Here is a 25,208-nt window from a genome sequence, read left to right as displayed (position 1 = left end):
GTCAGCCAGGTTATTGTTCTTTATAGAATGAGGTGACGGTGTTGTGTCCATCTGTGTCCATGTGTGCAAGGATTTGGAGAAGGAGTGAGGGGGAGTTTCTGCCTTCACGAAGCACGTAAGGCAAGGCAGGCCCAAGGTCTTAGTCTTCGCCCACCTGGTTTTTCTTCCTCTCGCTCCCATATGTTAATTAACTGATGTCAGTGTTAAATACTTTTTTGAAAATGAACTCCTATATGATCATTAACAAAGTAGGACTGTTCCTGACAATGGTAGGTGTCTTAATATACTGAGGGAGCCATCAGGGTTAAAAAGATCCAGAAGGGTTTATTTTATCAAACCAGGCTAGCTCCCTGAGCCCTGTTTCTTCCTTACTTCCTTACTTCCAAGGGCCTAGCCATTCAGCTGGGTCTGTTTCTTTCCCACTCTGGGGATTTGCTTCCTGAACTGGGAGCCTTATAGTTGGTACTACCATGCCTTCTTTCTTCTTTTCCACAAATAGCAAGAGCCTCAGGTTGCTTGCTACCCATTTAATCTCTGGGGATCCTCACATCTCCAGACTGGATGCTGAAGGGGGCCACCAGCTCTCCTCACGTCTCTTTGCCTCCCCTTAGTTATGATCTCCCTAAAGAAAATTGCATGCTACCTTTTCCTTTCACAGTTTTTACAGTTGATCACTGTGTGGAAAGAGGGCCAAAGCCTGAGGAAGGTTTGAAAATTTCAGAAAGCTGGGGGACTTCTGCCAACTCTGGTCCATGGAATGAAAGGGCTGATAGCCTCTCCTCTTGGGTCTGACCTGAAGACACCAACTAGGGCAATCATTCATCTTCCCTTTAACTCCATGGCTGGCTGTATTTTGAGCATTTCCCAATTAGTTTTTCTCACCTCTGTATTTCCTCAGCTGCATGCAGGAAAAGCCCCTTTAGGGAGTGATTTTTTAGAAGAGTCGTCAAAGAGGTCCCAGTAGGGTCAATTCCTAATCCCCCCCTTTCCTAGAATTAGTTGCATGGATTTTGAGTTAGTGAAACTTGGAACACCAGTAAGGGACCCACAGTCTCTTCATGGCATCCCAGAAAGAGGGGATAAGAAGGCGCAGACATTGCAGCACAGGTAGGGTGGGCACCCCCCAGCCCAGATCCTTCTTTTGTACTACTACTCCATTTCCACCACCCCACCCAGATGTGAACACCCAGGTGGAGAATATTGGGATGTCAACAGAGTTTATAATACAGAAGATTTGTTGAATTCAACTTTTAAGAATTTCAGTGTACTGATAGACTCAGTGGATTTGATCATCAATATGCATAAGCTCAGAATCCATTACTTTGAGAGATGGGGTGTGAGAGATGTGAAGAATGAAAAGAGATGCCCAGGGCTTGACAGGATGGTGATTAGGAACTGAAGCTGGGCACAGAGATGGGAGAGGCAGGGCAGACTTGGGACAGACTGACAATTGTTACGTTTTTTGTGTGTTTTTTTTTGCCAAGTTTTAGGGTTTTATTAATATAAACAAAATGTGTGCACGAGGTGTCTACTCATTTTCTTGGCTATGCAGCCTGGCATTAGGCTTGGGGACTCTGATGGCCAGCTGGGCTGTTCTTTCCTCAATGGTTCTCCGGTTCTTGGAGGAAATATTGTGAGCAGTTTTGGCACAGGAAGATTTGTTGAACATTAGCAACACCTCAAGTTGCTTGAGGTTGTAGGCCAGAAACTTCTGGAAGCCACTGAGCAGCATGTGCTTTGTTTTCTTGTTGGCCCGTAACCAATGTTAGGCATCAAGATGTGGCCCCTGAATCTCCTGTGCAGCCTAGTATCGATGCCCCTGGATTTCCCCTAGTTTGCTTAATTTTGACATATCCTCCTGACTGGTGCCAGATGAACTTCTTGGTTCTCTTTTTGATGATCTTGGGCTTCTTGAGGGGTCTGAGGGTGGCCAGGATGCCAAGTAGGAGATGGCTGCCACCTTCATAGGCAGCACCCAGGAAGAAGAGCTCCCTCTTGCTTTCCTGATGGCTCCTCAGCTGTTCCCAAAATGTGAAAATGAAGGCGAATCTTCCCAAATATAAAACTTTTTGAGAAGCACAACTTCAAAGCTGGGGCTCTAGGCTGCTCCTAGTGCCAGCCTCGTGTGGTTAAGGGTGGGACAATGCCCACTTTTCCTGGGTACAAAACAAAAGTAATACAGACTGTGAGAAGACTGTGTGCCGCCTTGGAATCTGAGTGGTTGCCAAAGCCCGAGGACCTGAAACCTCTGAAAGACCTGGACAGTCTGCTTCCCCAGAACCTTTAGCTCAGCGAGGCCCAGATGAGGTGGACTGACCTCATTCTTGGTGAAGGCCACCCCCTGTTCACCCTTCCTCAGCTCTTCACAATTCCTTCCCTTTTCCTCTATTTCCCAGATAATGGAAACCTCTGGGAGACCAAATCTAGACTAGCTGTCCCACTGGCTCTGGCTATGATTCTGGTGAGAGGCCCCAAGGGACCCCTCTCTGCTCTGTCTTCCATCCTGCAGCAGTCAATCTTGAGAGCATCTAGCATCTTCTGCCTGCCAGAGTGAGAGCCTTTCCTTGCCTCCGCCAGGTCCGTCTCCCCCTTCCTGTCTGCGTCTCCTCTCTCTCTTCTCCTGGTCCAACCTCATCCTCTTACTCATCTCTCTGCCTCTGTCTTTCTTCACCTTTGTTCTTGCTCCTGTGTAGCAACCTTTGGAGCAGGCCCAGGCTCTGCCTCTGGGAACTAGAGGAGAAAACACCCCAAGGCTTCTACCCACAACTGGTGAGGGACCCTGGTCACTCAGCCCTCACCTCACAGCCTGATTCAGCTTCCCTCTCCACCTGAATTTTTGTTTACCAGCAGAAATGGGGATCCACGCAGTAACAGTATGGCAGTTTACAGTTCACACACATGGTCCATTAGCTTTGAAATTGTGATTCTCAAAAAGTTTTATATTTGTGAAGATTTACCTTCATTTCACATTTTGAGCATAAAGTGGACTTTATTGATTTTGAATAAAATCCGGCATCTTTTTCCTATATTTCAAATTCATATAAAATACAACCACCCTATGCCTTCTGAGAAAACTCTGCTGTGCCCTCAACTTCCTCTTTGGTTGGATGAAATTATCCAGGTCAATCTGGTAGCTGGGGCAGTTTCCACCCTGGACAAGAAGCATCCTGGCAGCTCAGGTTCCTCCCTCTTCTGGAATAGTATCTACTAGGACAGTGTCATAGTACAAGATCAGCATCCCTTCCCCTCTCCCCCATGATTTTGCTCCCTGAATTCTATCCTGATTCTCCTCTTTTTCCCTTGCCCTCAAAAAAAAAAACTTAATTTACCACCTTCAGAGGCTTCCTCAGTCGTTATTCCAGAAATGGGCAAGTGTGTGCATATTTGAGGCTTCCCAGGAGAAGGCAATGACACCCCACTCCAGTACTCTTGCCTGGAAAATCCCATGGATGGAGGAGCCTGGTAGGCTGCAGTCCATGGAGTCGCTAAGAGTCGGACACAACTGAGTGACTTCACTTTCACTTTTTCACTTTATGCATTGGAGAAGGAAATGGCAACCCACTCCAGTGTTCTTGCCTGGAGAATCCCATGGGCAGGAGAGCCTGGTGGGCTGATGTCTATGGGGTCACACAGAGTCGGACATGACTGAAGTGAGTTAGCAGCAGCAGCAGCAGGTGGCAAAGGAAATGAGTGGAGCTGGCAATGATGAGAATAACCACCAGGGGGAGCCTGTGCCTAAGAAGAGACTGAGTGGGGCCCTGGGGAGCCACGTGAGGATTTGTCTTCCCCTTTTTCCAGGGTAGTGCGGGTGCCAGGCATTCCAGCCTCAGGTGGCTCCCTATGGAGCTGGGGGTCTACAGCTGCCTCCTCCCCAGGTCTGACTCCTTCTCTTTCCCTGACCATGCAGGGAAAGTGTGGCTGGGTCAGGGAATGGGAGGAAAATTGAGTGGTTTGGATACTGCCTACTCTGGCCACCATTTTCTTACAGGCCACATGCAGAGAAAGGGGTGGGATTTGATCTTTGAACTTGGCAGGTTGGAGAAGACTTGGGTTGCTGTAGTCCTGTGTTCCAGTCACGGGGTGGTCCAGAAGCTGTGGTCTGTATCTAAACAGTAAACCCCCTGGTGAGGCAATGGAAAAGTGGGTAGGCACTAGGGAGATGAAAAAGGGAGGACTGGGCTCCATGGGAGTATGTGCAGATAGAGGAGCCTCAGGATTTGCTTCCTCTCCTTTGCCCAGACTGCATTCTGGTCTTGCCTAACTTAGTTTCACCTTCAAGTTTTCCAGAGACTACAGCCAAGTGACCTTGAGGGAGCTCCAGAGATGAGGCACACCTGTGGAAACATGACTACTCACTGGCCTAGGAGCCTCCTCTTCACCTCCCCAGGGGCCTCAGGCCTTCCTGCCACCTCCTGTCCAGGGACCTTGTTGTTGTTGTGTTTAATCACTAAGTCAAGTCTGACTCTTCTCTTTTGTGACCCCATGGATTTAGCCTGCCAGGCTCCTCTGTCCATGGGATTCTCCAGGCAAGAATACTGGAGTGGGTTGCCATTTCCTTCTCTAGGGCATCTTCTTGACCCAGGGATTGAACCTGGATGTCTCTTGCTTGACAGGGGGATTCTTAACTACTAAGCCACCTGTAAAACCTTCAGCCCCAGAATTTCCCCCTTTACCCAGGCACCCAAGATGAAGGACCTCAGCTCCTAAATCCCCCATGTCCCAGTATCCCTATCTAAGGACTCTTTCTGCTGCTGCTAAGTCACTTCAGTTGTGTCCGACTCTGTGCGACCCCATAGACGGCAGCCCACCAGGCTCCGCCGTCCCTGGGATTCTCCAGGCAAGAACATTGGAGTGGGTTGCCATTTCCTTCTCCAATACATGAAAGTGAAAAGTGAAAGTGAAGTCGCTCAGTCATGTCCGACTCTTAGTGACCCCATGGACTGCAGCCTACCAGGCTCCTCCGCCCATGGAATTTTCCAGGCAAGAGTACTGGAGTGGGGTGCCATTGCCTTCTCCGAAGGACTCTACTTTTTTTAAATTTTGACTGCGCTGGGTCTTAGTGTTGTGGCATGTGAAGTGTTACAGCTTGTGAGATCCAGTTCCCTGATCAGGGATTGAATCCAGGCCCCCTGTATTGGGAGTGTGGAGTCCCAGTCACTGGTCCACCAGGGAACTCCCCTCTCTCCACCCACCTACCTGTAGCCCTCTGCCTCAGGGGCCAACTTTCTGATGGTCCTCTTGCACACTCCACCAGAACCCAGTCACACAATATTTGCATCCCTGAACTGTTCTCCAAAGTCCTGAGACAAGGTTGGGGGTTGCTTCACCCCACTCATTGGAGCTGGGGCATGAGCAAGGACAAGAGCAGTCAAGCAGCAAGTCTTTAAGAGCAGGTGGAAGTTCCCATCTAAGTCCAACTGCTCCCCTTAGAGCTGCCAGGCTGGGTGGCTCCCCTACTTGTGTGTGTACTAAATGCTAATTCGCCTCAGTCGTGTCTGACTCTTTACGCTCCTATGGGCTGTAGCCTGCCAGGTTCCTCTGTCTGTGGGGATTCTCCTGGCAAGAATACTGGAGTAGGTTGCCATGCCCTTCTCTAGAGGATCTTCCTGACCCAGGGATTGAACTTGCACCTTCCGCATTGGCAGGCGGATTCTTTAACATTGAGCTACTGCAGGTACTGGCTGAGCGCAAAGCCAAGTGGCAGTCCTTACCTTGGGCCCAAGCCATGGACAAGGGATGCTTGGGGAGTCTGGGATGATGCTGAGTTGCAGCACCCAGAGTCCTACCCTAAGCCCAGAACCCAGCTGAGGAGTCCCTTGGGTAGCAGCGGGTAGAGGGCCAAGGCCTCTTCAAAGGGGGTCCTGCTGACTAAATCCAGAGGCTCAGAAATCTGTGCTGGAGATGCTCTTGTTTCTTGGTTTAGGCAGTCAGCCTCCAAGCAACCCTGCTCCAGTGACTTTTGTTACTAAGCCAGAGGTCTCTGCAGCCAGCTCTCCTGTTTGTGGTCAACCTTCCCCTTAACCAGTGGCTGCTCCAGGAATCCTAGGGAGGACAAGCATGGCCCCAGGGCCTACCACAATTCCTACTTAGGAACAGAAGGGTCTTGGGGAAAGGAAGCATGAACCTTGGCAAATCCCCCTCCTCACAACAGGCTAGAGGAAGAATGAGCCAGGAATGAGAAGTACATTCAAGCCCAAGCCAGCATCAGCTGTAGGGCTATACAGTGAGTACATGAGTGAGTGAGTGAGTGAATTCGCTCAGTCATGTCCGACTCTTTGTGTCCGACTGTAGGGCTATACAGTAAGGTGGTTCAAATCTTAGAGCTCCTATTTTCCAGTTGACTGACCCTGGTCAAGTAGTCTTTCTAAATCTCTGTTTCCTCATCTGTAAAATGGGGATTAGTACTTTCTTGATGGGGTTATTAGAAACATAAAAGACGGACTATTTAAAGACTAGCAGAGTACTCATAAATGTTAATTATTAATATTTTCATTATTGGAAGTGGCCACTTTAGCCAACAGTTCAGATTCAACCACTCCCTCTATGACCAACTCTATGAGGCCCTTAGCTGTTCAAAACCACACCAACTGTGTTTTCCAACACCAACCATCAGTTCTCTGTGGACATCAACTGGGTGTCCTGCAAGTCAATTCGGCTCTGATACTAACTACATGGAGTTAGCATAGGCCCCACAGGTTAAGGGCTCAATTCCACAAGACCACCTTCACTTCCAGTGCCAGTCACAAGCCACTGATACTTCTGACTGGCTGGCTATAAATTGGGAGTTCCCATACTATAAATCGGGCTTCCCTGGTGGCTCAGCTGGTAAAGAATCCACCTGCAATGTGGGAGACCTGGGTTTGATCCCTGGGTTGGGAAGATCCCCTGGAGAAGGGAATGGCTACCTACTCCAGTATTCTGACCTGAATTCCATGACTATTCCATGGGGTTGCAGAGTCGGACACGACTGAGCAACTTTTACTTTCACTTTCATGCTATAAATTGGTTTGACCATTTGCTAGAATGGCTAAGAAAACCCAGGAAAATACTTAACGTTTACAGGTTTATTAAAGGATACAACTGCCAGATGGAAGAGATGCACAGGGCAAAGAACTGTGTGGGGGATGTGCATGGGGCTTCCATGCTCTCTCTGGGTGCATCATTGTTCCAGCACCTTAATGTGTTCACCAAGCCAGTTCATCAAATTTCCCTGTTCAGGAGTTTTTATAGAGCTTAATCTCTAGTCCCATTCCCCTCCCAGGAGGCTGAGGATGGGCTAAAGCTTTCAACCCTTTCACCACTTGGTATTTCTACTGACCAGCCCTTATCCTGATGCTAGGGGTCCCCACTTTTAGTAGCAGTATAAGTTTACCTTATTAGTATAAATGCAGGTTTGATATAAAGGGGTTTGTTATAACAGAGACACTTCCTTCACGCATATCACTCAGGAAATTCTATGAGTTTTAGAACCTTTGCGCCAAGACGGAAAACTAAGGACAAAAACCAAACAAGTTTATTGTACCATTTTATATATATATATATAAACTGCTAGGAAGAGGAAGTGGGAAGAGGTCCCACTCTGGCTCCTCTAACTCCTAGGCACCTTTCCCTGATCACTGTGTCCCAGAGACAATTTTCAGCCTGTGTCAGTCACATAGAGACCCTGTCCAGATGGTGCCCAGGCCTCAAGGCCTGGGTGGTCTGATGCCTGGAGGGCTGACACCCGAGGTGGGGTGGGGGGTGGAGTGTCTGGGTCCCATAGAATGTCCTCATATAAGCTTAGAACTGGGCCAGAGGCTCGTCCTTGAGTCCCAGTCTGCTTCAGCAGGGCTCTGAGCAAGCCCACAGTGAGAGGGGGCTCTGCCCCAGGCTCAGGGAATGGGGCAGGGGGCTCCAACTCATCTGGGAGGTATGTCCGCAGTAGAAGCAGGAGTTCAGCTGGAGCTAGGTCTGGTGGGCACAGGCGGCAAAGGAGGGGGAGGTGAGCATCAAGCCGGCGATGCCGGGCAAATTCGGCCAACAGCAGTTTGAAGATCTCACTTCGAAGCAGGGGGCTAGAGGGGCTGAGAGCCAGGCCAGCCTCTAAAGCCCGTTCCCATTGTTCCTTTTGCACCAGCTGCCCCACAGCTTGAAGCACAGCTTTGGGCCGCCCACTGCCCAAGAGTAGATCTAGCTCCAGTGCTTCAGGCCTAGTCCCCTCCTCACCTAGTACTGCCAGGGCTCGGCGATAGAGGGGCAGCCCTGGGCCTCCTGCCCCCCAGCCAGGCCCCCCCTGTTGCTGGGCCAGCTCCACAAAGGGTGGCAGCCATTGTGGCTCCAGCCGGCAGAGGCACTGGCACAGGAGTTCAAAGGGGGGCAGTATGCCATTGGGTGGTTCTTTTCCAGCTGCTGTAACCCCCAGTACCTTCTTCCACACATCCGGGGGAGCTTGGGACCTTAGATGGCCATTGCCATCTGGCTGGAGCTGCAGGACCCTGAGGATGGCACCCCAGGCTGCTGTAGGGAGGGCTTGGAAAATGGTGTTGAGCTGGGCCAGCTGGTCTCCCATCAAGTCAGTCCTCAGCAGCCGTGCCACTTCGTGCTCTGCTAGCTCAGTCCAGCCAGCCTCTTCCTCGTCCCCAGCCACTAGCTGGGCTTTGAGCTGTTCTAAGCCCCGGTAATCCCGAAGCTCGGCCCTCAGTGTGGTCAACAGTGCTGATGGGGACACATGGCCCTGGAGGATGGATGCCAGGGCCTGAGGTGCTCGGAATATGCTGTTGTGTCGCAGTTCCTCTGGGGTGAGCTGGGCACCCCGCAGGCTCCGTCGCTGGTAGTATTTGCAGGCCTCCTCAAACACCATATCTTCAGCTGAAGGCAGCTCAAGGCTTTGTGGGGTTTTCCAGCCTACTTGAAACAGACCCACAGCTGAAAGTAAACGAAGACCCCCTCGAGTCTCCAGCTCTTCCTGATCTTCCATGCCAGGGGCGGGGGGTTCCAACAGATGTACTCGGTCTGTACTCAGGATCTTCCTCTCCAGCAGCTGCCCACTGCCCATGTCCAGCAGTTCCAATGTGGAGCCCAGCACACAGGCCAGAGTGCCATGAAATGTGCCCAGTGCTGCAGACCCTGCGAGGCTGGCAGGTGCCTCCTGCAGGGTGCCAACAGTCCGGGAGCCACCGTGGGGCTGTACCAGGCTCACAGTGCCCCTGAAGTCAAGCCACATCAGGCCCTGGGGAGTTGGGGCCCAGGTATGTACAGTCAATGGCTGCCTGGGGGACAGCAGTCCAGGAAGGCCTCGGAGCAGGGTCCTGAAGTCCCATGTGTCCCCTCTTCCAGGATTCAGGCTTTTACTGTGGGAGAGGCCAAGACATGGGGCAGCCACCACTACCTTGCCCTTGCTTGGGCTCCAGATGAGCAGAATATGACCCAAGCCAGGCCAGGTGGTGGCAGTGGGCACCAGGAAGAGGTCCTTGCGGGAGGTCAGCAGCCCGAAAGCGGGGCAGTGGTGCAACAGTATGTGCGTGCTGCCCAGGTTGGTGCCGGCCTCCCCGCTGGGCTCAAGGGTCCTGACGCACACACAATGGCTAAAAGCCACTGCAGGAGGCCCTAATTGGCCCTCAGTGCCGGCGGGCCGCTCCTCGCACCACACCAGGCGGCCTCGGGGCGCCGCCGCGGCTACCACACGGGCTCCACCTCCAGGACACAGCTCGGTGCTCTGCAGCAGCCGCCAGCCGGGCCCCACCCCCGAGCCCCACACCTCGAGTAGGCCACTCTCCCACACTAGGACTAGCGCCGATCGCGCCCGCCACGGCAGGAGGAAGGCGTCTAGCGGTGAGGGCTGGCCAGGCGGCCAGGCACTTTCCAGTTCCTCACCGGGTCCACGCACCGCGACCAGCAGTTGCGGGGCTGGTGACCCCGGAGGTCGCAGCAACAGTAGGTGGCGGCCGTCTGGGCTGCAGCGAACTCGGACGGCTGGGTCCCCGGCTAGCAACTCCCGGAGCCGGGCCGCGCCGCTGAAGGTGCTCAGATCTGAGAGCAGGCGCAGAGTCCCCGCACGCTTCATAGTGTCCCCCGCGCCGGAGCACGCCGAGGCCCGCCGCACCGTAGGGTAAAGCCCGTCTCTCAGTCCCGGGTTCCCGCGGGAAGTCGAGGATGGGGTTGAGACTTCCGTCCCGGGTCGACTAGGCGAGCCAAGGCCGGGCTAAGACTCAGCCCCGCCCAGCCCCGCCCCTCACGGCTAGCTTGAGACCTGCGCCTGTTTTACGCCCTGCCGGCATAACACCGCCCATGAAGGGGCGGGGAGGCTACCGGGGCATAGCTGTGGGAGGAGCCGCGAGAGTACCCAATGGTCTCAGAGCCTCCGACCTCGCCAACCACGGGTACGCTTCGGAGGCCGGCTGTCTCAGGCCCCAAGAAACCGGGGAGTGGCCCAGAGTCTGACTAAAGAATCCACATTCCAGCCCTTTCAGCATCCAACTCCCAACGCTTCCCTTCCCTCCAAGCCACGCTCTCTTATTCCAATTTATTCATGAAATTTTTTATTGAGCACCTACAAAGTGCCTGGCCCTGGGGAGACAACCCTAAACAAAAGAGAAAACCTCAGCTTCATGGAATGACAGTCTAGTGGAAAAAACAACAGCTAGTACTTTCTTAGAACGTACTGTGACCCCCACCCCCTTTTAAAGATGAGGGAAATGAACCACAGAGAGATAAAGTACATTGACCAAGATCACACAGCTATTAAGCAGTAGAGATAGAGGTAGGATTTCAACCACACACAATCTGGGTCTAGGGTCATTGCACCAAACCATTTTATCAACAACCCATCCAAAGTAATATTTTGCTAGAAAACAAAATTAAAACATACTTTAATGGTACTGATTCTGTGTGTAATCTCCTCAGCACCTACAAATTGACATGCAAGAGTTCTCTCCACCCCAGATTGCCTTCTCAGGTGCTGTAGTATTCTTCTGTCCTCCAAGTCCAGTCCCTCTTTCATGAGCCTTTCCCCTCCCTCCTTTTCCACACAACTTCCCTGAGAATTGCATCCATATCTGTTCCATCAGCCTCATTTTGTCCTCTTGCTCTCAGCATGGAGAAGGAAATGGCAACCCACTCCAGTATTCTTGCCTAGAGAATCCTGTGGATAGAGGAGCCTGGTGGGTCGCACAGAGTCAGAAATGACTGAAGCAACTTAGCAGCAGCAGCAGCTCTCAGCATAGAAACACTCCCCAGTTTGTCCTGTTTTGGAAGCCACTCTTTCATTCTTATCTCCCGAAACTGTCACCTCGATTACTCCCTCTCCCTTCACAGTCAAGTTTCTTGCAGATTTAGCATTTGTTGTCTCTACTTTCTCTTCTTCCATTCATTTCTCAAACCACTACTCATGAGAAGCAGATTTTCCTGAGGTCTCCAAGGTATTTTAATTTCTTTTTCTCTTTGAAACATTTGACAACTGCCTTACTGAAAGTCTCTCCTGTAGTTTCCACAGCATTTTTTCCCACTCTAATTTCCCTCCTTTTCAGATAGTACTATCTTTAGAACTTTGTCATTGGTTCCTCTTTCTCCACCATCCTTTAAATGCTGGTTTTAAGTTCTGTTTGGGGTCCTTTTCTCTCTGCCCCCCCCATTATTACTTTTTTTTTTAACCCTCTTCCTAGACCATTTCTTTCCTTCTTGTGGCTTGAACCATTACCACTAGGACAATGGCTCCAAAATATTTATCTACAGCCAAGATATCTCTGCAGAGTTCCAACAGAAGGTATCCAAATGTCTACTAAATACTTTTGCCTGGATGTTTAATAGACATCCTTGGAAGGAAAGTTATGACCAACCTAGATGGCATATTCAAAAGCAGAGACATTACTTTGCCAACAAAGGTACGTCTAGTCAAGGCTATGGTTTTTCCTGTGGTCATGTATGGATGTGAGAGTTGGACTGTGAAGAAGGCTGAGCACCAAAGAATTGATGCTTTTGAACTGTGGTGTTGGAGAAGACTCTTGAGAGTCCCTTGGACTGCAAGGAGATCCAACCAGTCCATTCTGAAGGAGATCAGCCCTCGGATTTCTTTGGAAGGACTGATGCTAAAGCTGAAACTCCAGTACTTTGGCCACCTCATGCGAAGAGTTGACTCAGTGGAAAAGACTCTGATGCTGGGAGGGATTGGGGGCAGGAGGAGAAGGGGACGACAGAGGATGAGATGGCTGGATGGCATCACTGACTCGATGGACGTGAGTCTGAGTGAACTCTGGGAGTTGGTGATGGATAGGGAGGCTTGGCATGCTGCGATTCATGGGGTCGCAAAGAGTCGGACACGACTGAGCGACTGAACTGAACTGAACTGAAACATCATCTTCCTCCCCAAATTTGCCGATTTCAGAATTTGCCATATTTAAAGAAACTGGTAATTCAACTTGTATCCAGTAGACTCCTGATACAGGTTCCTTTTGCTAATTTCTTTCTCGCGGTGCATTTCGGGAAACGTAGTCTTTGTGATGCTTGCTGGGAATCGTGGTCCAAGCCAGCCTCAGGCAGCGGGCGCCGGCGAACCTATCAGCAGCAGGCTTTAGGACCCAGCGGGACACGACGGGCTGGGGGGAAGGGTCGGGGGAGGTCGGGAGCGCGTCCGTGAGCCCGGAGCAGCGGCGGAGTCGGTGGTGTCGGGAGCGAGCGGACCCGGGAGCGGCGCGGGTGGTGGAGGAGGAGTCAGGGGCCCGGTAAGCGTTGCCGGCCCGGGCAGGTTTCCGAACCTGGCCAACCTCTGCGGGTCCTGCCATACTAGGCCTTGGCCCTGAGGCGGCCCTGGGGGCGGGGCCTGCGCTCGCCAGGGGGACGACGCGGGGAGAGGGAGGGAGGCAGGGCAGCTGCTGAGGCGGGCGGAGGCTGCGTGCGGCGGGGAGGGTGGGCCCCGAACGGCGGAGCGGAGCGAGAAGCTGAGCGCTCATCCAGCAGCCGGTCCCTCTACTCTACAGTTCCGCTTCGGGTCCCTGGTGGGCTCTCTTGGCAGCCGAGGCGCTGACCTTTGACCTCGGCACGAGGCTGACCCGGACTCCTCAGGCTACCTTGAGAGCTTTTCTCCCGGGTTGTTCCCACCCGAGTGGCGTTCAGCCCATCCTGGCCCTGAGGTGAGGGCGCGGAGTAAGACCCCGGAGAAGGGCTAGAGGAAGCCCTGTGTGCCGGTGTGTTCAGGTGTCCCGGAAGGGCTCCATCCTGTCCTTTGCAGTCTCTGACCGTCGAGCTCCAGCCCACCCTTCACACAAAGCTACCATGTTTTCTCTCTAGTTGTGAACCAGGGAAACGAACCTGTTCCCAGTAAGGTGTAGGGAAGAAACAGGAAATAAAAGCTGGTTCCTTGGGGAAGGAGAACTATGGGAGGCTGAGGAGTGCTGCCTCTCGACGTGGAGAAGTAGAGGCTTGGGCAGGGCCGAGTAAATGTGGATCATCTGACCTGCCCCAGTTCCTCCTCTCCAGGAAAAGTTTTGCGTGTAGTGAGAGCTGTTTGTTTGCTAGTACTCTCACTGACTTTGTAAAGGAGGGCAAATAGGGTTTGTGTCTGCTGTTAATTTAGCTCAAGTTAATTGGAATTGTTTTCGGTGTGCCTTCCGTTGGTCTTGTGTGTACAATACCTCCTGTGTGAGGGCTTTTCCAGATATAGGATCAGTCTAGAAGAAAGGATGATTATTCTTGTTAGGATTGTGAACGAGTACTCTCATTCTTTCCTTAGCGAACAGGGGAGCCTTTAAGGTATTTTCATAGGATGTTTAGGCATATATACTCGTTAGACATTTGAATAGTAATAATAAAACCTCATGAAAACTCAAAGCAGTGTTAGGAAAGTTAGACTTTTATATAGAGCCAAGTTCCGAAATCCATAGAATTTGGGGAAACTAACCAAATACCAAATTGATCCAGGATATATGAGGGTGAACTCTATTCAACACACATTCATGGAGCACGTATGTAACTGGCTCTGGGGTTAGATATATGAGTATCAGGCCTCTTGCCTTCGGAGATGGCCCACACTGTCTGTGGAGTGTGTTTCTCAAGATAAATCCACTTCTTACTTTAAAAAAAAAAGATGTCTATCTTTCCTCAAGAACATCAGAGAGACATATTCACATGAAAGTTGTAGTGCTGCGTGTTACATATCCATTTAAAGGAATTTGTTTGGTGTGAAGGAAATATTACCATTGCCTGGAGAGTCAGGGGAATCTGCAGGGAGGAAGTATTTGAGTTGGGTGTTGGAAAATGAGTAGGAACTTGTGCAAGTAAGGAAAGACATCCCAGTTGGAGACAACAGCATGAGCAAAGACATGGTAACAGTCAGGAAAGAAAATAGCATGACGTTTAAGTGTCAGAAATTTGTCTGAAACAGAACGTGTGGTGGGGAAATTGTCTGGAGGCGAGACTGAAAAGAGCCGGGAGCCATTGAAACTTTTTAATGTTAAGGAGTGACAGAAGTGCAGATTAAAGTAATGGAGAAATGAGGCAGTGAGACAAGTGTGGCAGTGGGAATGAAGAGGAGGGGGAATGGATTTTAGAAGTATTTCTGAGATAGCTGCAATAGGACCTAGTGACTGTTTTAGGGAGAGACAGTGGGCTAAGCTTTCTAATTTGAGAAATTGAGTAAATGGGAATTTCATTGACCAGGATATGGATTAGAAAAAGTAGAGCAGATTTTTTAAAGGGTTGGGTGGCTTTGGAAAAGGTATAGTGGAGATAGTCTGGTATGCTGAGATCAAATTGATTGTGGAATATACCCATGGACATGTTAGTAGGCAGCTGGAAATAAGGAGGCCTGGTGAGCTTGATATTTTGGCGGTAGCTTGGAGGAAGGACATACATGAAAAAACTCCTGGGAAAATAATGTCTGTTTCTTTATAAGGAATTATTTGAATAGGCACTTCTTTCACTTAATAGTGAGCATCTCAAGGCAGGGACCATACTTCTAATTTTGTGTCCTTTTCCCCTTAGACCATGTTCATGTTATTATAACGTCTCGGTAAGTGTTAGTTGTTGAGCTAACAGGAGATCAATTTACTTTGCTAGGTTGCTGTTACCTTTTGTGCCTTCCTTTAAGAAGATTATGGGAGCCTGTCTTATAATTTTCATTTTATGCTTGGGTGGTATTCATGAGGCTTGTATTGTTCAACAGGAAAGGAGATGAAAAAGGTGTGAGTGACGTTGTGCTGCTTGAGGAAGTTCAGGGCTTGAGCAGGAGATAGACAATATTAATTTACAAGAGCTCCTGCTCTTGAGAAGAGGATTGTACAATGAATTCTCATCCTGGGAGCTGTCAGAAAAAGGTGATTTTCAATCACAGTTTCCTGAAATCCTGTCAGTTTGAAGTTGGTTCCTCCTGAAGGTATAAGTGCATTCCTTCTTATGTAAAATCATTTAAAAGGGAACCTGAGATAGTCATGTTTGTTTAAACCTCTTCATCTCTATTACTAATTTGTGAAAGTAGGCAGACTTAGTAGATTCTGATGGGACCAGATTGAATTCTCTTCTATGGAGCTAGTTCATTTCTAGTAGGTATGACTACGACCGATAACCCAGAGTAGAGATTGGGGAAATCGTGGTTTCGCCACTTGCTGCTTAGTCTTGGGCAAGTCCCTGAGTTAATTCCACTTTCAAGTGTCAGCTAGACACCCATTCTGAGGTAAACACTGTACAGAGCATAGCAACACACACAAGATACAGATGCTGCCCCATAGTGGCTCGTGTGCTTATCACTGAATCAGGCCGGTTCTGTCCTAGCATCTAGAAAATAGGGGTGATGCTTGTCAGATGTAAAGTGGGAATGAATGTGATATGAATATCAGTTTGGAGTTTCCACAGAATTTTAACTGAATCTAGATTTTTAAATGTTCTACTAGTAAGCACTTTTTTTTTTTTTTTTTGCACTAACACGATATTCTCATAGAGCTACCAGAAAGATTTAGTGGCTTTACTACTTATTACTTGGGTAAAGTAAAATCCTCACCCTAAAATTATGGTATTAGTATCTACTTCATTTGCTTGTTGTAAGGATTAATACAGTATATTTAAATCACTTAGAACAGTGTCAAGTATATAGTGAGTACTCAGTAGTAGTATTTATCATCATATACCACCTTGAGTTGGAGGCTGTGCTCTGAAAGATATGGAGGAATGAATGATGAATTCCATCCCCAGTAATTAAAATAAAACAAATGATAGAACAGAAGGGTTGTGGCCTGTCGTGGAGCTCTCTATGAAGAGAATTTAGGGGGACTTCCCTGGAGATCCAATGGTTAAGACTTTGCGCTCCCACTTCAGGGTGGAAGGGTTGGATCCCTGGTTGGGGAACTAAGATCCCACATGCTATGTGGTGTGGCCAAAAAAAAAAAGACCACGTGAAGGGGATTTAGAGAGGCAGCTTCAATAATGCAGGTCTCACTCTATTTTCATTTTGGGGGTGTAAAAGACTTGGAGTGACTAGCAGTAAAAGTCCATTAAAACAGAAAGGAGTTACATGCTGGTTTCAGACCCAGTCTGGGGGTAGAATTAGGGGAACCCATGTCCCATGCTGCTGAGATAAGGTATGACAGGGAGTCATGTGAAACATGAATATGTGAATCCAATTAGTGAGCTAAATCTTTGGGGCCTTCAGAAAGGAAGAGGCGATACAGGAGCTAGTTTGAGAAATTAAGGGTTGGGATTTGAAGGTAAAAACACCTTGCATTATAGTTTCAGTGTTTACCTTGGGAGGGTGGGATGCCTTACAAAGGGACATAGTGAGCAGATAACTTTTGCCTGAAAATTAAAAACACAAACCCTCACATCTAGAGGAACTAGGGAAATTTTTTAGGAGAGTCAGAAGACTACTTCTGACTTGGTAAACCTAATGTGTATTGGGTGAATGGCTCATGATCAGAGTGGAGTGGTGTTATCTGACTCAGCCACAACTTCTGGGCAGACAGGATTTTCATCTCCTTCAGGAGGCACTGTGGACTACTATAGTCAGTGTGTTCCATAGTGATCTTTCACAGATGGGCAAACAGAGGCTAAGATCCTGAGAAAAGGGGATGGTGTTGGTGAGTAATATGGGGAGAATGAGGTGGAAATAGGTGAGGATTGCTCCAGTGCCTTTCCTGGAGATGGCAGAAGTTTTATTCATCCTCTCAAAAATCTGTTCAGATGCTACTTTCTTTTGAAGGCTTGTTTTAAGGCTTAGATGAGTACTTCTCAAACTTTAGTGAACATCAGAGTTATTTGGGGCAGGGTCTTTTAATCTCGGCATTATTGACTTATTGGCCCAGATAATTCTTTGTGTGGTAACTGTCCTGTACACTTTAGGGTGTTTAGCATCATCCCTGGCCTCTACCCAGTAGATGCCAGTGGTACCTCCTGTCCCAGTTATGACAACCCAAAATACTTCCAGGCATCGACAGATGTCCCTTGGGAGCCAGAATTACCCCAATTCGGAACCACTGACTGGGGTCATTATTAGAATGTAGACCTCTAATCCTTATCTTTAAAAGTCTGTTTCAAGTTGGGAGAGGGGTTTAGAAGTCTACAGTTCCAGGAGGCATGCTAGGAGATTCTGAAACATGTGATCACAGCTCTGCAGGGTTAAACCGTTTTCATCTTTCTGTCTTGTTTTATAGTATCTTTACATTCATAATCAAGTTTTGGTGGAAAATTACCCTCAGAGCACTGACTTTGCTCAGTTAAGTTGTGTTAGTCACTCAGTTGTGTCCAACTCCTTGCAACCCCATGGACTGTAGCCTGCCAGGCTCCTCTGTCCATGGGATTCTCCAGGCAAGAATAGTGGAATGGGTTGCCATTCCTTTCTCCAGGATCAAACCACCCCAGGGATCGAACCTGGGTCTCCTGCATTGTAGGCAGATTCTTTACCATCTGAGCCACCAGGGAAGCCCTAGGTCAATTAAAATATAGTATCAATTAGATCATATAGTGGATAGCAATGTATTTCAGCCTTTTTTTTTCCATTTATTATACTGAATACATCTATCAACTTGAGTAGACACTCAGAGTCTTCAATTTTTCCTTCTAAGTTTTCTACTATTTCATTGATTTGTCTATCTCTTTTTCACTTCACCATTATCCGTATTTATATACATATGCATGTGGCAGATCAGAGAAAGCAATGGCACCCCACTCCAGTACTCTTGTCTGGAAAATCCCATGGATGGAGGAGCCTGGTAGGCTGTAGTCCATGGGGTCGCTAAGAGTCGGACATGACTGAGCAACTTCCCTTTCACTTTTCGCTTTCATGCATTGGAGAAGGAAATGGCAACCCACTCCAGTGTTCTTGCCTGGAGAATCCCAAGGATGGGGGAGCCTGGTGGGCTTCCGTCTGTGGGGTTACACAGAGTCGGACACGACTGAGGCAACTTAGCAGCAGCAGCAGCGTGTGGCAGATAGTTCTCTTTTACTTCTTAGGATGGCATATCTACCTACAGGCAAACAAGTGATGAAACTCAAGATATCTGGATACCCTACAGTTTGTTCATTAAGGTCAGCAAGCATGTACTCTTCCTTCTCACTCACCTGGAACCTCTTCAGTTTCTCTGCAGATGCAGCTTTGTTTATGTGTGGGTTACTCTGCTTCTGTTCAGTGTACTCTATCTCTGCTCAGTATAGTATAGTGGTTAAGGGCTGAACTCAAACATCAAGCTCTCTGGGTTTGAGTCTCTACTTTGACTTATCCTGGCAAGTTTTTTTATTTTTGTTTTTTAACCACTTCATTCTTTAGTTTCCTTATTGTCAAGTTTCCTGGATCATAGGTTGTGAGGATAAAACTGTGTATAAAGTGCTTAGGACAGTGCTTGGTCTATAATAAGTGCTAAATAAGTGTCAACTCTTCAGTGGTTATTTTAGATCAGTGTCCTGTGTGTGCAAGTTGGAGTCCCTACTAGGCTTTGTTCTAATGTTCTGCATGGGTAGTGTTAAATTTTCACATATATATACACATATCTGTGTATATATGTGAACACACACATTATTTTGGATCGAGGAACAGTATACATAATGTGAAGTGTATGACTTGATAATTCTTTTACACATGTACATATTTATATGGCTTCCACTCAGGTCAAGATAGAGCACATTTCTGGTACCTCTGAAGGCTTCCTTATACTTCATCCCATTCATCTCCCTGCCCAGGGTAACAACTATTCTAATCTCTGTCCCCACAGATTAATTTTACCTTTTTGAGTTTCATATAAATGAAATCATTTAGTTTGTACTCATTTCTTTCAGATATTTTTTATTCAGTATCTATTAGTTTATCAATATTATTTCAATAGTTCTTTAAAATTTCTGTATAGTATTCTACTGTATATATTACACATATATATACTATAATTTTCCCATTCTACTGCTAATGGACATTTGAATTCTCTTCATATATTTAAAAAAACTCACACTCAATAAACTTTACAAAAACCTTTCAAAAAAGGAATATTTATACTCTAGGCACTCTGGCATTGCTTTCTTTTATGGCCGTGATGTGTGGCATCAGGTTCTTAGTTCCCCAACCAGGGATTGAACCTGGGCCCCCTGCAATGGAAGCATGCAGCACTAACCACTGGACTGCCAAGGAATTCCCTGGCATTTCTGTTTCTTGAACGTGCCAAGTGTGTTCAAGTCTTGGGGCCTTTGAATTTGCTGTTGCCTCTATCTGGAACACTTTTCTCAAGATTTCTACATGGCTGTTTTCTTCCTGTTAGTCTGATCTCAGTCCTCCTATCACTTTTCTTAGAGTCCTTCTTTAATTTGCTATCTGTAGTCCCCCTAGACAATTTGTCTTCAAGATACTTATCATTGTCTCAAAGTTGTTTGTTGCCCTTCTTCCTCTACTAGAATGAAAGCTCTGAAAGCAGGGATCTTGTTTGTCTTGTTCACTGCTGTACCCTTAATGCTTAGCACCTGAAAGGTGATCAGTATTAGTATTGTTGAATGAATGAATGTATGCCTGATCTGTGCATATTTTTTTCTTCCTGGATGGTGGGCACATTTATTTTTATTAATTTTCCTTCTTTCCCTTTGTTCTTTTCTTTTACTTCTTTTTGTTTTCTTCCACACTGGTTGAAATGTTTTGAGATGTATTTCTGAGCATCTACCTACACTAGTGTTTTGGAGCCTTATCAAGCTGTGAAGTGAGGGTGATACTTGCTACCAGTCCATTACAAGTATGAACCTAAAACTCCAGATCATTACCCTGAAAGCCTATAGAGAGCCATTCCATACCCTCTTCCTATTTTGTTGAGATATGATTTTTCAGCTCAGATGGTAAAGAATCTGCTTACAGGGCAGGAAACCTGTGTTCAGTTCCCAGGTTGGGAAGATCCCTTGGCAAAGGGAATGGCAACCCACTCCAATATTCTTGCCTTGAGGATCCCATGGACAGAGGAGCCTGGCAGACTACAGTGCAAGGGGTCCTACAGAGTCACACATGACTGAGTGACTAACACACACACACACACACACACACACACACACACACAATTTATGTTTAACACTGTATAACTTTAAGGTATACAATATGATTGTGAAATCATTACCAATGATAAAGTTAGTTAACACATCCATTACCTCATATATATTGTGAAATCATTACCAATGATAAAGTTAGTTAACACATCCATTACATCACATGGTCACTTTTTTTTCTTTTTGGTGGTGAGAACATTTAAGATTTAATGTAGCAACTTTTAGATATATAATACAGTATTGTTAACTATAGTCACCAGGTTTTATGTTAGAGTCCCAGAACTTATTTGTCTTATAACTAGAAGTTTGTACCCTTTGACCAGCATATCTTCATTTGCCCCATTCCCCATCCCTTGTGCAACCACCATCTAATCTACTCAATTTCTGTTTGTTTTGCTTTTTTAGATTCCACATGCAACAAACAATATTTGTCTTTATCTGACATTTTATTTAGCATACTGCCCTCAAGATTCATCTGTGTGGTTGCAAATGGCAAGATTGCCTTCTTTTTTATGGCTGAATAATATTCCACTGTATGTATATACCACCTTTTCTTTTTCCATTTGTCCAGTGATGGACACTTAGGTTATTTCCATGTTTTTTTTGTTTTTTTTTTTTAATTGTGAATAATGCTGCAGTGAACATGAGAGTGGATCTCTTCAAGATAGTGACTTTATTTTCTTCAGATATATATGGAAGTGGGAGTGCAGAGTCATATGGTAGTTTTATTTTTAGTACTTGAGGAACATCCATACTATTTTCTGTAGTGGCTGTACCAATTTACATCCCCACCAGCAGTGCACAGGGGTTCCCTTTTCTGTACATTCTTGCCATGGCTTCTTGCCATGGCTTTTGCTGTTGTTTGTTGTTCAGTCACTAAGTCATGTCCAACTCTTTGCGACCACATGGACTGTAGCATGCCAGTCTTCCCTGTCTTTCACTGTCTCCCAGAGTTTGCTCAAATTCATGTCCATTGAGTCAGTGATGCTGGGCTTCCCAGATGGTGCTAGTGGTAAAGAACCCGCCTGCCAATGCAGGTAGACGTAAGAAATGCAGGTTCTATCCCTAAGTCTAGAAGATCCCCTAGAGAAGGGCATGGCAACCCACTCCAGTATTCTTGCCTGGAGAATTCCATGGATAGAGGAGCCTGGTATGCTGTAGTCCAGAGGGTTGCAGAGAGTCGGACACAACTGAAGTGACTGAGCATGCGGGCACACACGAATCAGTGATGCTATCTAATCATCTCCTCTGCCACCTTCTTCTCCTCCTTCCTTCAGTCTTTCCCAGCATCAGGGTCTTTTCCAGTGAGTTGGCTCTTTGCATCAGGTAGCCAAAATAGTAGAGCTTCAGCTTCAGCATTAGTCCTTCCAATGAATACTCAAGGTTGATTAACTTTAAGATTGACTGGTTTGATCTCCTTGTAGTCCAGAATACTTTTTAAGAGTCTTCTCCAGCACCACAACTTGAAGGCATCAATTCTTTGGCTCTCAGCCTTCTTGCAGTCCAATGCATATTGGCAAATTGAAGCCAGGAAGAGAAAGGAAACTTATAGAATGAGTGTATAATAGTCGGGACCAAGACCAAAGACTTTTTTAGATATTTTTCCCAGTTTTATTGAGAAATAATTGACATACATCACTGTGTAAGTTTAAGGTGTACAACATGATGGTTTGATTTATGTATATTGTGAAATGATTACCTCACCTTCATCATCTCATATAGATACAATACCAAGACTTTAATAGATTAACTGATCACTTTGGAAATCAGAGTGAATTTCTATTAAGTTAATTTTCTGATACTGGAGTTGGCATATATTGTGCTTAAGAAGACAATAAAATAAATGAGTAACTTGTTAAGTGTAACTAACATTCCTTGCCTGTGAAACACTGGAAGTATTTGACTTTAGGTTTTAAAATCTTGATATTTAATTGTTTTATACTGTAGGGGTGTGAAGTGACATGCATTTAAGAAGTCTGTAGCTGGATTGCTTTAAGATATAGTTCTTATTGTATGACTTGGGTCTTTCAGAGAGAAGTTGTATGCAGGTCATGGGACCAGCAGTTCCTGAGGTTTAGGAATGAAAGACTTCATTGATTTACCATTGAGTTTGGGGGATTTGAAGCCATTCCTAAGTTTGGTGGTAGGTGAAATTAGCATTGAAAAGTTGCCTGATTATTTTTTATTACTTTGTCTACTGTATCTTGTTTCTCAGAAACTGTGTTCACGCCTAAGATGACATTTCTCACAGAAAAGGATTGCTGTGGCTTTGCTGTATTTGCTTCTTCACTAGAAGGATTTAAAAGCCCAGACCAACAGAGATCATAGTGTAGTCATAGAATGCTTCTTTCTCTTCCTTGTAGTCCACAGCATTTGCTTTGTACTTTAACTCTATTTATTTCTCACAGTTTACCTTGTGCTTTGGGTTCTGGTGGCTCAGATGGTAAAGAATCTGCCTGCAGTGTGAGACTTGGGTTGGGTGCTGGGTCAGGAAGATCCCCTGGAGAAGAGCATGGCAACCCACTCTGGTATTCGTGTCTGAAAATTCCATGGGCAGAGAAGCCTGGTGGGCCACAGTCCATGGGTCACAAAGAGTGGGATGGGACTGAGCGACTTAACACTTCATGGGTTGTTCTGTGCCTGTCTCTGCTAATAGATTTGAGCTCCTAGAGGATCCAGTTCGGAGTTTCCCTTTTGTAACTCCTTAGTGCCTCAGTTAGAGCTTTACAGTATTTAGGTGTTCCTTTTGTGCTTGTGGTATTTCAGGGATGCTGAGAGAATCATTAGATAATATGTCTAGTCCAGTCCTCTAGTTTTACTTGTAAGGAAACTGAGAGGCACAATGATTTACTCAGTGTCATCTAGTTGGTTGGGAGAGCTGTGTTCTAGTCTCAGTTCTGCTGGTTGTTTGTTCCGTTATGTCTGGCTGCTGCTCAGCTGCTACTGGTTCTCTCTACAATAGGGGAAGATTGTGAAAGAGGAAAGAGACACTGGGAGGATATAAACAGATTACACTTACATTACTGATGTACTGCAATTTACTGTTCTACCAGTCATATATTTTACTTTCAAATTTGAGAGCACAGGCTTCGTTTTCTGAGACCCCAGAAAGACTTTTTTTAAGAGTTCTACACTTCTTCTAGTTTGCATTCTAGATACCCTTCTTTGTTGTGCTCATTGGGTAGAGGTGCTGGCAAAAGGAGCAGACTTTTATGTTGTCAGTTTCCAGTCACACTTCAGACAGCTTGGGTGGTAAATTCCAGGTGCCTGTGATGATGACAGAGAATAATGAGTTGAGGCCCTTCGTTGAATTTCCCCCTGCTCCAGATGAAAGGAGAGTGATGAAAAGAATTTAATTTCTTAGGAAATTTGGTACTTTCGGTTGAAATTGTTTTTCCTTCCTCTCCTATTCCCTTTTGCTTATTAGAAAGTATTGATTCTGAAATAGAGAAAGTGAGTTTATTAGATTTGGGTTGGACATTGATTAGCTGTAACCTAATTATAAATCCTCAGAAGGAGATGTTTGTAAACATGTGCTTTTCACATCCAGGCACTTTGGTTCCCACTATTCCTGTTAATCAACTGGTTGAAGCTGAGCACATGAAAGATCTATATCCACTAAGCTTAGAATTGCATTGCTTTTGATTTATTTTAATAGGATCCTCTTGATTTCCAATTTATTTTCCCCCATAAGGACATCTTCCTCTTGACAACCTATTTAAAAGACACAGGAATGTTTTGAATGGAGCCTCTATTTCATGCTTTAAGGCAAAGCCATGATCAATATAGTGTAAATTGCCTGAAAGAATCTTCTCTTTTTTTGTTGTTGTTATTTTTTTCTTCAGTTTTCTCTGGATCATAAGGGAATAAGAGGTCTTAGTGAGGGTTTGATAGAGATAGGTCTAATTAAAATTTTAGGTTAGACGTAGGATTTCTCAGTGACAAGCATATACTGAGCATTTACTGCTAACCAAGTGCTTATGAATAAGGTATAAGATACAGTCCCTGTGCTAAGGATGCATAACATCTAGTGAGGAAATTTTCTGTGCTTTTAGAGCTCAAAAATGCATCTCCTTTGGGGCTGTATGTATTAGAGAAAGATGATATCTGAGACAGAGTCTTTTATGCTGTTAGATTCATCTCTTAAAGTTTTGATTTTGATTTGAAACATAGTGTATATTTTCCAAATGTCATTGAACAAGATTAATTTTCTGCTGCTTTGGATTTGTCTGAAAGTGAAATCAGTCTCCTCACTACTATCCATACTTGCCATTGGATAAAATTAAGTTTCACAACTAAAGCCTAAGATTTAAGGGAAAGAGAGGAATTTTGTCAACAGAAGAAAAAATTTGGGAAGTGAGAGAATGTGTTTAAATCCATGTGGAGACCTGTGGCATTTCAAGTTCTCACTTGGAAAAAATTGAGGATTCCTTGAAGCAAGATGGGAAAATTTGGGCATGATTTGTGGAACTGCTTTTATAGAGAGTTAAAAAATACACTGAAGTTATATATATGTATATATAGAATTAAATTTGAAGGGAGTTATATTTGGTTATTTTGAAATTAATTTAACTTTTGGTCTTTTAACTACTGTTTTCTGCCTTGGGTTTCTTTGCAGAGGAATTTCTGAAGACAGTCAAGTCCAGTGTGATTTATGTGGCAGTGAAGGCCAAGTACTTTGCAGTGAGGAGGACCTACTTACTTTGGGGAAATCAATGGAGCACATCAGTCTGCAGCACACTTCCTGC

At 46.2% G+C, this 25,208-nt stretch overlaps 2 protein-coding genes and 1 pseudogene across 8 annotated transcripts in view; 1 reads left to right on the top strand and 2 right to left on the bottom strand.

The window, feature by feature from the left end:
- Nucleotides 1-1,185: 1,185 nt before the first annotated feature.
- On the bottom strand, nucleotides 1,186-5,727 carry LOC133239089 (large ribosomal subunit protein eL32-like; annotated as a pseudogene).
- A 1,322-nt stretch (nucleotides 5,728-7,049) lies between these two features.
- Nucleotides 7,050-10,199, bottom strand: HPS6 (HPS6 biogenesis of lysosomal organelles complex 2 subunit 3). Its single transcript, XM_061403212.1, has one exon. The coding sequence runs from the start codon at nucleotides 10,040-10,042 to the stop codon at nucleotides 7,637-7,639; it is 2,406 nt and encodes an 801-aa protein (XP_061259196.1). The 5' UTR covers nucleotides 10,043-10,199; the 3' UTR covers nucleotides 7,050-7,636.
- A 2,411-nt stretch (nucleotides 10,200-12,610) lies between these two features.
- ARMH3 (armadillo like helical domain containing 3) overlaps nucleotides 12,611-25,208 on the top strand; it is a 177,780-nt gene continuing 165,182 nt past the window's right edge. For 4 of the 7 annotated variants that reach the window (XR_009733794.1, XM_061403220.1, XM_061403215.1 and 1 more), the window contains exon 1: nucleotides 12,611-12,695. The gene's annotated coding sequence lies outside the window, so the exon portion shown is untranslated. Of the gene's footprint in view, nucleotides 12,696-13,013; nucleotides 13,104-15,133; nucleotides 15,285-21,601; nucleotides 25,144-25,208 lie in introns of those variants that run through there. The other 3 variants (XM_061403216.1, XM_061403218.1, XM_061403217.1) reach the window with 3 other exon arrangements.

This window comes from Bos javanicus, chromosome 26 (genome assembly GCF_032452875.1).
Source record: "Bos javanicus breed banteng chromosome 26, ARS-OSU_banteng_1.0, whole genome shotgun sequence".
Taxonomy (NCBI): domain Eukaryota; kingdom Metazoa; phylum Chordata; class Mammalia; order Artiodactyla; family Bovidae; genus Bos; species Bos javanicus.
This window is presented reverse-complemented; position numbering and strand designations above follow the sequence as displayed.

Coding starts and splice junctions, on each gene's coding strand:
- HPS6 (XM_061403212.1), bottom strand. CDS start 10,042: ATGAAGCGTGCGGGGACTCTGCGCCTGCTCTCAGATCTGAGCACCTTC.